The sequence below is a fragment of the Hyaena hyaena genome, unplaced genomic scaffold (assembly GCF_003009895.1).
Source record: "Hyaena hyaena isolate Hyena2069 unplaced genomic scaffold, ASM300989v1 scaffold_902, whole genome shotgun sequence".
Classification (NCBI taxonomy): domain Eukaryota; kingdom Metazoa; phylum Chordata; class Mammalia; order Carnivora; family Hyaenidae; genus Hyaena; species Hyaena hyaena.
In genome coordinates, this window is record NW_024081536.1 from 129,225 (window position 1) to 141,562 (window position 12,338).

General features: G+C 41.0%; 1 protein-coding gene across 4 annotated transcripts in view; it reads left to right on the forward strand.

The window, feature by feature from the left end:
* The first annotated feature begins 1,175 nt into the window (after window positions 1-1,175).
* BMP2K (BMP2 inducible kinase) overlaps window positions 1,176-12,338 on the forward strand; it is a 121,503-nt gene continuing 110,340 nt past the window's right edge. For all 4 annotated transcript variants that reach the window (XM_039220681.1, XM_039220683.1, XM_039220684.1 and 1 more), the window contains exon 1: window positions 1,176-1,527. In XM_039220681.1, coding sequence (XP_039076612.1) covers window positions 1,353-1,527 — 175 coding nt within the window. In that variant the 5' untranslated portion in view covers window positions 1,176-1,352. The remainder of the gene's footprint in view (window positions 1,528-12,338) is intronic.

Here is a 12,338-nt window from a genome sequence, read left to right on the forward strand (position 1 = left end):
AAAGTGGGCAAATCTCTTTGTTAGAAGAGCGTCGGAGGAAATTCAAAGGCTGGTTTTGCTTCCAAACAGTCCTAAATCTGCCGTTTTTCAACCTACTTTTTCAGAATGGCCTAAAGTACGAAACCAAGTATCAAAGGATGGACCTTGTAATCCTCGCTGTGCCGCTAGCCAGTTGTGTGACCTTGGGCGAGTCGGTTAAGCTCTCTCGGCCAAAGGAGGTGAATGGTCTGCAAATGCACTTAATAGCTGTTCCGAATATCTCACATGGCTGTTGCACAGCACACGAGATTTTTAAAAGTACTCCTAAACAAGTTATAAACCGCAAAAACGCTTCCCAGCACAGGAGCCTGTTACAGAGTGACATGGTGGCTTTCGAAGTTGGGTTACTGGAATCCGCTCTAGATCCGTGCAGCTCCCACCTCCCACGCTCGGGGGTGGGCGAACGGAAGAAGATTCTCAGGGGAGGTCTGGAAAACTGGCTCACAAATGCAGCGAGAAGTTCCCGAGCGGGGGTAAAGTTGTTGGCGGCATTTTTAAGTATCCAGAGCGACACACCAACTCCGAGCCGAGACGACGGACCCTGCTGCACGGCCAGAGCGGGCACCAGTTCCGGGCGGCCCCCCCCGCTCGAAGCCGGGGCCCCACAGGCCTGACCTGAAACCTCCCGGCCGAGACCCCAAACCCGAGGCCAATTCCCCAACCCCCACAAACACCTCCCCCACCCCCACTCCCTCTCCACGTGACAAGAGCCGGAACCGTCACTTCCGGCGGCGCGGAGAGCGCGCCTGCGCGAGGCGCCCGGCCTCAGAGAGCCGTTGGCAGCGGCGCCGCACCGCCAACGGCCGAGAGTGGCGAGCGGCGTAGGTCCAGCTCCCGCGGCGGCGCCGCTAGCTGCAGTCTTGAGGGTGTGCGGCCGGAGAGGTCCAGCCCACTCGGCGGAGGGGCCGGCCGCCCCGCCCCCTTCCCCACCTCCCTCCCTGGCGCCCCCCCTCCCGGGCTCGCGCTCCCGACGCTTAGTGAGGCTGCTCGGGCGCCCGGGGCTCTCGCGGAGGCGGCGGCGTCGCCCCCGCATGCGGCCCCGCCCCCTCGCGCCCCGCCCCGGCCCCGCCCTCTCCGCCGCCCTCTGCGGGAGCCCGGCAGCTGCAGCGGAGCCGCGGAGCGGGCGGCGGGGCCGGGGCAGCGCGCTGGGGGAGCGCGGGATGTGAGGCTCGGCGGGCCGCAGCGCGCACCGACGCTCGGACGGGCGAGGGGCGGCGACCCCTCGCGGATGACCGGCCGCGCGCCGGGTGGAGGACTCGCTCTCTCGCTCGCCCTTGCGCGCACCCCGCGCCCTCCGGCGCGCCGGCGGGACCATGAAGAAGTTCTCTCGAATGCCCAAGTCGGAGGGCGGTGGCGGCGGCGGCGGAGCGGCGGGTGGCGCGGCCGGCGGCGTCGGGGCCGGCTCCAGCTCCGGTAGCTCGTCCGTGGGGGTCCGGGTGTTCTCGGTCGGCCGCTACCAGGTCACCCTGGAGGAGTCGCTGGCGGAAGGTACGGGCGCTCGGGGAGGCTCGGGCAGGCAGGTGAGGGAGGGCTGGGGTGTGGCGGTGGCTTCTCCCGGTCCTCGTCCGCTTCTTTCCTCGCCCTCCTGGTTTACCCTTCTCGCTTCTTCGAGAGTGTGCCTTCAAGCTGGGCTTAAAAAGTAGCTCGGGCTTTTTGCTCTGAAACCGGCTTTTCTCGCTGCTGGCAGCTCTGGCCAGGGCACAGTTCTCTCATTGCGAGTTCAAGTCATTTTCAGTCCTCCTTGACGCGAGGAAATGAATAGAAAACGTCCTAGTGAGTGATGTGGTGTCGTGATTGGACCATTGACTCATGAGAGGGTCAGATCGTGCAGGATGAAGGCCCCCAATTCTGCCAGCTGTGGCTCGGGCGGGAGTAGTGCGCTGGGCTCCACGTCCGAGTCTCCACCCGCGCCGCAGGGCACAGGACCCTGCAGCCCCTGGTGTCTAGCTGGGTTTGCTCCTGCTCAGTCTTCAGTTGAAAAACAGTTTATTTCTATGGGGTGCGCGTGTGCCTGTGTTGGAGTGATACCTTGCCCCAAATTCAGTTAGTAGGTTGCTTTGGGGGAGCAGGTAAACCTGAAGTCCATTTAGAATCTGTCAGACAGGACTGTTCATACCCTTTCAGTGTCTCTTTGGTACAAGTACTTTAAAGGGTGGTCAGAAAGCAGGTTAACTTTCAATTGCGCAGTTTTGCGTTCGGTCCTTCACTATCTTTACCAGGCTATGTTAGCGGTTGCAAGTCTGCTTACAAGAAAGTTTACTCCATTAAAATAAGATCTGCACTTTAGTTTTGAATTTCTTGTGTAATTGGCTTGTAGAAAATACTTTCTTATTTATTGCGTGCTTCATTTGATCTTTGAGTTTTTAATTGCAGGATATTACAAAATAAATATTTTAACTTTGTAAGAAAATATTTGTTGATACATGGCCCTTTTAAAATCCAAGGTTAAGAGAAAAGAAATTGAAGAGTAGTTGTGGTTCTCTGAAAGTCAGACATTGATGTGGTTTGGATACCGTAGACTGAAATTTCACTTATGTTTTTTTTTTTTTGAAATGCCATAAACAATAGCACACTAGTGCAAAAGAAAAATCTGAAGGTTTTGTCTATAAAATATTTAAAGTGAAAGAGATCTTGAATTATTCAGGGATGAGTGTCATTGTTTTGCAAGACATTGCCCTTAGTAATGTTAGCCTAGTCTAACCTTGGAGAGGTGGGAGAAGGATCCTTACCTTCTCAAAAGAATGAATATATGGTGATTGGTTTTGACAGACAGATTTACTATGCTATAAAATTTCCCAGCTCCTTATTATACATGGATTTCAAATGTTGGTTTAGATTGAGTTGTGGGTTTTAAGAAGACATGGCTATTAACTCACATGCTGTATTTGTTTCTGTGAATTGTAGTAACTAATTGAAGTGTGCCTTCAGTAGTATTAAACTCACTTCATTTCACAGAACCCCAGATCGGTCTTTTATTTAGTAGAAAGAAAACATTGATATTTTATCAACTAGACTTTGGATTTGTGGGTTCTATCACTGCTCTAAACATATCCTATCACTACCCTAAGCAAGTCATTTTCAATGAAAATTAAGTAGTTTTGGAAAATGAAAATAAAAATAATTTCAAAGGGGAAGTGCTCACTCAACCACAAAAAAGAAAATTCAAGGACCAGTGTCACTGTTAGAGTATTCCACTAACTTTTGCTGTAAATTTTGTCATTTTTCTTGGGAAAATCCATAATTGAGTGCTAGGACAGATTAGGAGCTGAAGAATCCCTTTTAGAAGATGGGACTTCCCCACCTAACACTCCAGCTGTTGGACTAGACTTTTATTTAGTCTTCTCTGGAGGGGAGGGGAAGCTTTCTTCCCATGTGTATTTTTTTTCTCTTCACACATACAACTGAAATTATTTATATTCAGTTTACTTTTTGATCCTGATAGTTTATTCTTATGTCAGATGCTTTATGCCCTCTCTTGTTTCCAAATAATTTAGACAATTTAGGCAAACTCTTTAAGCACAAAGTCTGGTTCACATTCAAGAATGATCATTCAATAACTGACAGATTTGTTGGGCTATAAGATTAGGGCAAATGGTTGTGGTAAGGCATTAGAGTTTGGAGTACCTGGATTGGGGTGAGGTATACTGTTGAGCGGGGAAAAGGGGTAGAAATAAAGACAGAACAAAAAACAAACTTGGTAGGTTTTACATTTTTTTGCTTTGGGTCCATGTTGTTTAAACAGGGCCAGGACCGTAGGTGCTGTGCCCTGAGGTGTTTTTGCCATGCTACAGCAAACGTAGGCATCTTGTTCAGAATGACCTCTTCAGTGTGTTTGAGTCTTCAATAGATCTGGTATTCTTTCTGTCTGTCTCATATTCTCCCTCCTTTTCTCTTTCTCCTAAATATATAGTATATAATTTATATATTTGATTCTTATTATTCACAGTAAAGTCACTGAACAGTGAATTCTGAACCATTGCCCTTGGGAAATACAGGTATAGGGTACTGCAAGCCTCTGTTCACTACATTTTTGTCAACCAGTCAATATATACCCTTGTTTTGCGTGTGGTTCTGTTTAATGACCTTATTTAATATATATTGCTGACTCATTAAAACTGAACTCATGGCTATAGCACCGTAACTCATGTCTAAATGCAGTTTATCTAAAATGTGTATTTTTTCTCTAAGGGATATCACAACCTCTTGAGTTTCAGAATACTAGATGGCACTTTGCCACTAGGCTTGGGGCCATTTTAAACTATGAAATCACCAATAAAAAGCACAAAAATGAGAAAAGCATGACACTCAACAGACCTCAAAAAGCGCTCTTGTTTATAAACAAGGTAGAACTTCACCTTGACTCCACCTGACCTCAGAATTTTCACTGCTGTGCTGATCTTCACAAATGATCATGAAAAGGCCATTGTATTGCTTCTGGGATATAGTTACATGTTAATAACTATGTGAATTTATAAATATGGAATTCCCAGATAATGAGAAGCAGCTACATATGTATGATATACATGCATATTTATATGTTATATACTTAATAAAAAGTAATTAAATTAGAGGTATACTTACGTGTTATGACTGAACTGTTGGAGTAGTTTCTTCTCTGAAACATACTTTGTATCATAGTCTTAGTAAAGTATGTGTATGTTTGAAAATGCTGACACTGTGCACCTTTTCAATTCCTGCTCAAATGTTAGAGGACTAATATCATCATAGTAGAGCATTTTCATGTCCCCCCCCCCCCAAAACAGTTTAGTTTCAGGAGTACGTGCTAACCAAATCCAGCTTGTGCCTGTAGAAATGAGGTACAGCCATATATAAATTTCAGCTTGGTACAGTGTCAGATTGTCAGGCGCAAATAATTCAATCATGTTGATTATATATAATTCAATATAATCTTTAAAGTTTTCACTAAAACATAGGACTGGCTCTCTGGTCACATGCCTTCATAGGCCTTCAGTGCTAGTCAGAGGATTTAATGTTGATTGATAACAGGAAAAGGTTGGTTCTCAAGTTAGGGGACTTCTTTTTCTAAATGGGGAACCTGGAGACTGGGACACTATCTGTAATTTGTTGAGATAATCTAATTATCAGGTTATGGGGGCAGGATAGGAATGGTATTTTGAATATGATTGCATGGGCAAGACTTTCTGTCATGGGCATGGGGGTTGTTGGTACTGTCAGTACAGGTAATTGGAAGTCAGGAATTTACTTCAGAATTCTGTAGAAGGAGCTTGGTAACTCTCTTAGAGTTAATTGCTTAGATTAGGGTGAGTTAATTTAGGCTAAGTGTGAACTGATTCTCACTGTTAATTTTACGGGAAGGTAGTAAAATACATTTGAGTTTGCAATATAAATCAGTCTGAAAATGATGGAGTTAAGCATGATAATTCATTTGCAGAAATTATCTGTGGCTGCCCAGAAATTTGTAAGTTAAAGTTTCTAAGAGAGGACAGAGAGAGCAGAAAGGGAGAATTTAATAAAAATATTGACAACTGTTACTACTTCATAACTATTTATTAAATGCCTTTTATGTGTCAGGCTCTGTAGTAGGGACTATTTATACAGCGGAGAACAAAACAGATATTCCTTTGTCCTTATGGAATTTACAGTCTAGTATAGAAGATAAATGTTAAACAAAAATCATCAAGTTAATGTAGTTAATTTTGATAATTGTCAGAAGAAAGCACAGGGTTTTGTAAGAGAATAACTAATTCCGTTTATATTGGAGGATCAAGGAAAACCTTTTTCGGTATTTTACCAGAAATCTGAAGTGTAAGAAAAGTTAGGTAAAGGCAGAGGTATGAAGGTGGGGATAGTGTGGATTATGTCATGAAGAGAGAAGTCTCTATGTGGGTAAGAGTTTTAGGAACTGAAACATGTTCAGAGCTGCAGACTAAAATGATTTAGTCACATGGTAGAAGGACCCAGCATGACGTTAGAAAGGTGACCAGGACCCAGCACTTTAGGATTTTAGATTTTATCTGAAAATGCAGTGGGAAGCTATTGAAGGATTTAAATTAGGGCAGTGATATGCTCTGATTTATATTTCCCGAGATCGTGATGATTATTATATAGAGACTGGTTGAGAAGTATACAAATTAGATGGTTAAGATGGTGACAGTGGGGATGGAGACAAATGTTATAATGCTTAAATGGGAAGACCTGGTGATGGTTTGGACTGAGGTGAGGTATTATAGGAACTTGAAAGAATAACTTATGCAGCTCTTGGATTGGAGATACTATTTGCTGAGATGGGGAGAGTAGAGAAGGAACAGGTTTTTCTTTTTTCTTTCTTTCTGTCTTTCTTTTTTTAAGAGGGGAAAGGGTTGGAAAGATATCCAGGAGCTCCAGACATACTTAGTTGAGATATCTGGGAGGAAATAAATGTTGAGTGGGATGTTGAATATATGGTCTGGTGTCTGAGTATATGGACACTCAGCAGAGGTGTCTAGCCTTAGTTTTTTTTTTTTTTTTTAAGTTTATTCATTTTTGAGAGAGAGAGGAGAGAGAAAGAGAGAGGAGGGAGGGAGGGGCAGAGAGAAAGGGAGAGGGAGAATCCCAAGCAGGCTTCACACGCCCAGCACAGAACCCTGCAGGGCTGAAACTCACCAGCCTTGAGATCATGATCTGACTGAAATCAAGAGTCAGATACTCAACCGACTGAGCCACCCAGCTGCCCTGAGATAGGCATTTTTGATAAGTGAGCATTCGGCTGTTATTTAAAGCCCTGGGACAGGATAATGGAGGGAGAGAGTAAGGGAGAAAGATCACTGAAGGACTCTGGTAGAACATTGGTTTCATACAGTGGTGTTCATCAGAGTCATTTGGAGGGCTTGGTACACCACAGATTGCTGAGCCGGACCTCCAAGGTTTGATTTCACATGTCTGGGTAAGGCCCTTAATTTTCATTTCTAACAACTGGCTCACTGATGCTGATGCTGCTGGTCCAGAAACCACACCTTGAGAACCACTGACTTAGAGTAAAAAAGGAGCTGCCAGAGAGGTATGAAGGAGAATCTGATGCCTTCAAAGAGGAGGGAGTGAACAGTTAGAGAAGTCATCTTGATAAAGTTTTTTGGCCAGACATTCACAGTTATTCATGCTTAGCTCTTTTTTTTTTTTTTTAAAGATTTTATTTTTAAGCAATCTCTGTACCTAACATGTGGGGCTCAAAATCAGGCTATTTCCTGATAATATCTTTGCTCCAGCTATTCCCTGTTGTTTGTGACGGGGTCTCATATCTTGCCTATCACTACCTTTGCCTGCGTAATCCTAGTTGTCTAACTGCTAGTTATGATCACTGCCTTCTTCCTGTGGACATTTGTAGCTATTTGCTTTTTTTCCTTCCTTATCACACTTAATCTTTTGTTTTGAGGTACAATTATGTAAGCACGTGGAAACACTAAGGTGGATATTGTTCCTGTCTCATTTCCCCTAGCAGATAGTAAAATTCTTGAGGCCAGAAGTACTACTAATTGCTTTTTGAATCACACAGATTGCCTTGTCATATCATAGACCTTCAAATTCTTTTCAAAGGAAATGATTTTTTCACTTTTTTTTGTGAACCCAGATGGAGTTCTTCAGTAGAATTTAATGCCTATTTGCAAATTGAAAAGCTCTTTATTTCTTTCCCATCTAAGTTCTTCTACTTAGGTCTGGGGATACTGAATTTTCTACATTGGTGAAAACAGACTTTTTTTTGGTTTTGTTTTGTTTTTAAACCTGCACATGCATGTTCCTAGCAGCTTTATTCATCAGTCAAAAGCTGGAAACAGAAGGAGTCAACATCATTGTGGCATAAGATGTACCTTTTTTCTTTTAAATGTGAGATTGATTTTTAAAAATTTTAATTTCAATATAGTTAACATATAGTGTTACATTAGCTTCATGTGTATGATACAGTGATCCAACAGTTCCATACAGGTGAAGACAAACTTTTGAAGACAGTTTGCTTAAGGCAAAGTGTCATTTCAGTTAGCCTCTTTGAAACAACAAAGAAAGAATAACCTGGATGCCCCTTTATAGTTATTTTTCACTGTTGACATATTTTTCTTTATTTAGCAAAGGTGGTCAAGTTTAAAGAAGAAAAGTATTGTCACATGCCATTATGAAATGTTTATTTTAATTTTACATATTTTTAAAAATGTATATTATTTTTGAGAAAGAATGAGCACGAGTGGTGGAGGGGCAAAGAGAGAGGGAGAGAGAGAATCCGAAGCAGGCTCAGCGCCCTCAGCACAGAGCCCGAGTGGGGCTCGAACTCACGAATCCATGAGATCATGACCTGAGGTGAAGTCAGACATTTAACTGACTGAGCCACCCTGGCACCCCGTGAAATTGTTTCATACCGCATAATTGATTTTGACAGTGAACTTTTTGAGGGCAGGATCTTATTTATCTCTGTATCTTCAGTTTTTTGTTTAGCAGTTTTTGTTGTTGTTGAATTAAACTCTCAAGAAACATAGTTTCCTTTTTTATAACATGGAGTTAATGTTTGTTGTGGAGATTAAAAGGTAACGTAATGTGTGATATTAATAAGATAATTTGTGATAGTGCCTAACCATACATGCCAGATCTTTCAATAAATATAGGCCGATTTTGAGTTCAGAGTTGGCTTTAAGTTTGCAGTGAAATCAGCTTCTGGAATTACAGTAACTTGCTTGTATTTTAGGTATTCTATTTATTTTGAATTGAGTATCACAGTTATGTTTGTAAAATATTTTAAATTATTTTAATGAGATAATTATTTTATAGCAGTTAGCCATACACAGTTTTTAAGTTTCAGTCAGTTATATAGAATAGCAGCATATGCTTTGACAATGAAATGAAAGTTATTTGTAGCATTACTAACACATGCTTCTCTTTTGAGTTATGTTATCATTACAGGGATAGCTCTTTGGTTATAATTTTGATTGCTGCTCTGTTTTCTCTAGTGGTGGCGGTTTAACTCAAGGGCAAGAGACAGTGACACAATTCCCAATTTTCAATATTTTGAAACAGTATAGTGGAAATTATACATTATCTCCAAAAGTGGTTCTAAATTGCACTGACATCAAATTTCTTTGCTTTCAGCTGTCATCAGCTTTGTGTGATTAATACTGACTTTCTCATGCTGAGCAGTTTGGAAAGGTTGTCTTTGATTATTTTAAAAATAATAGAAACAAATTAATGTTTGTTAGCATTTTTCCATTATGAGGTCTGCAGAAGGAAAAATAGAAAAGGTTCTTGATGTTGTTTATATAAGGAACATATTAGAAGGTGGAATTCTTGTTTGTTCTTATTTTGATTTTGGACCTTCTTTAGCATTCTTTACTAATCTTGTAGATTATCTTGGTTCTCTTTCATCCCTTCTTTCCCCCCTTTTTGGACAAAACTGGAAGTAAAACATAAACATTTATTAGAACCTCTATGGGTAGCTATCAAAATGATTAAAGGCTTGACTTGGGATTCTGAAATTAGGAGTCCTGAGTGGTGATTTCAGAGCTACCGAAAGGTTTCATCACAGAGTTGAGACTGTTTATTCCTTGGTTTTATCATACTTCCATCTATCTGGTGAACCATTTGACTACCCACAAGCCTATTATTTTTAGGAAACTTGAGTTGGGAAGTTGAGTGGTTAGTGACTGAGCTGTTTTAAATAGTTGGGCATTTAGTTAATTTGGAGAGTCTCTTGTCTGTGTGTATCATTTTTTACAAATGAGAATGGTCAGCACATTTCTGCTAACAATTTTACATCTCTTTGAAGGAGAGTGATTGTTGGGCTTTTTACAGAGACACTTTCTTAAAGGAATTTTTGGTTTGTCCTAGTGTCATAGAATTCCTCTAGAGTTTAAGGGCATAGTTTGGGATGTAGCCTTTAGAGAGGCATTTTGCAGTGAATATTGTTTTTTTTAAATTAAAAAAAATGTCTTTACTTTTTATTTTTGAGAGAGAGAGATATAGAGTCTAGTGGGGCAAGGCAGGGAGAGGGAGACACAGAATCTGAAGCAGGCTCCAGGCTCTGAGCCAGATGTGGGGCTTGAACTCACAAACCATGAGATCATGACCTGAGCCCAAGTCTGAGCTTAATTTACTGAGACACCCAGGACACCCCTCCCCCCCAGTGAATATTATTTTAAAATTTGAAACAGTTGTTGCTACTAGTTTGCCTATTTTTAACATTTCATTAACTCTTTGAAATGGTGTCTTCTTGGAGGCAACTGTTAAAAGGCAAAACTTGGAGTTCGGCCAGCTGATATTCTCAGTTACGACACTAACTTGCATTGTGACACTGTGACCTCTGTTTCCTCAAGAAAAAAAAAAAAAAGTGATAAAGATGAATCTGTAACATCTTTTTCCATTTTAGCATTCTCCGTAATTCTATGTAATTTGATTCTCTGATTCTATGTAACTGATTCTTATTGCTCCTCTGATAAAAGGGGAGCATGTGAAAGGAGGGATAAAGATGAACAATTTTAAGATTGAGACCATATTGAAAGGATTGTGTTCGATAATCATGCATTTGAGTTCTTTGACAAGCTTCAGTATAGATTAGCAATTTTATCCCATAGTACAACATTATTTCTTAATCATTGTGAAAAATTCTTTTCCAGGAAGTTGACTTTTGTAGTATGCTTTGAGATAAGGGGATGAGCACTCAAATAAAATCATGTGGCCTTTCAGAGTACTATTTAGTTTCAAAGGATATGCCACTTTAATTTTTTTTTGTTATTTTAATAGTTTGTATCCTCTAAGTGACTCATAACCTGTGTATTTTGGAGGGTATCTGAAGGTGAAGAAAGTTTCATGTTTTTTAAGTTTTTATTTGGAAAAAAAATGTTTAAGGAAGGCTTATGACAGTACTTGCTCTGAGTTCTTTTATGGATAGAAAGCTTACCCATGAGATGTGTGAGGAGTCTGTTATGTTCTGTTTCCAGTGCTGCCAGCTCTAGTTTGGGTCCTTAATACTTCTCCGAAAATGATGGTGTCAAGCAGACTGTTCTTCCCCTGTGGGCTCTTTACTTACCAAATCACCTCTTGTATTCCTTTCAGTTTTTTTTCCTGAAATGGAGTTGTGATCATTTGCCTAACTAACCATGTGACATACAGTCTCGTTACTCTGAGATTCGAGACCGTCTGCAGTGTGACCCCCACCTCTCCTGTAGTGTTAATCTCTCACTGTAACCCTAGGTGTGTATTGCTGCCCATGCACTTGATATTTTGTACACTTTGCGCTTGCTTTTTCATTCCTGTTTGTTATCTTATGTTGTTACATTGCCTAGAATGCAGATACCTGGCTCTCCAGTCTGTGTATATGTATCTTACAGGATACATTTACAATATACTTTCTTGCAGTCTTTACTTTTCTATGAAACCCTATTCACAACCAAATGGGTTTAATTATTATTCCTTCGTTTGATGCTCTGTATAGCAACTGTTGCTCATATTGCACGTATTTTTCACAGCTTTCCTGTATTCCAAGAAAATGTATAATAAAAAATTTCCTTTACTGCAAGATTTAATGTTCCTTTAAAGTTTGGCTTGTACTCCTCTTTTCTTTCTAGCAGTGCTGTACCCATGGTAGGCATTCAGTACATCTGTAAGAGATTGAGTTTTCAAATTGAGAAGCAGCCAGAAGGCTTCTATAAACATTTAATATAAGACAACTGGATAACAACCGTGTCTGACATATCCAACTGTTTAGTTGATATTTAGGAGCAGGTTGGCCCTGTTTTTTAAGTTACGTCCTTTTATGGAAACTAAAATAAGTAGATAGAGATATTTGATGGTAATGTTGGTACAGCATTATCTAGGTGAATGAAAAAAAAATACTACCAGATTTGTCTTTGGGTTATGAGCATGTTTCATTTCTGTAGTGATTACACAAATAGTACATCTTCATTTTATGGTTACTGCTTTGCTCTTCTAATCAGATGTGACTCTTAAAAATGTTCTAGCCTGAGTTCCCTTGACCCATGTCATCTTTACAGAAAGCCGCTGCTGTGGGACAGGGAGGGCAAACTGAACAAGCCTAAAGTATATGCTCTGGATACCTGATCTTAAAGTAATAATATTGGAAATGATCAACTAGCTATGGCTTTCTTTTGAGTGATTGATAGTTACTAAGGCTTAATGGGACAACTGGTATCAATGAGAGATTAGGAAGAAGAGGATCTTCTATCTTTAATGCTCTAGGGAAGAAAATACTTGATTATTACTCTGAGGGACCTCTGTAATTAGTGTGTATGATATTGGAGGTGCTTTTCTAGTTAGAGACACATTCAGTTTTCTTTTTGATTAGGGAA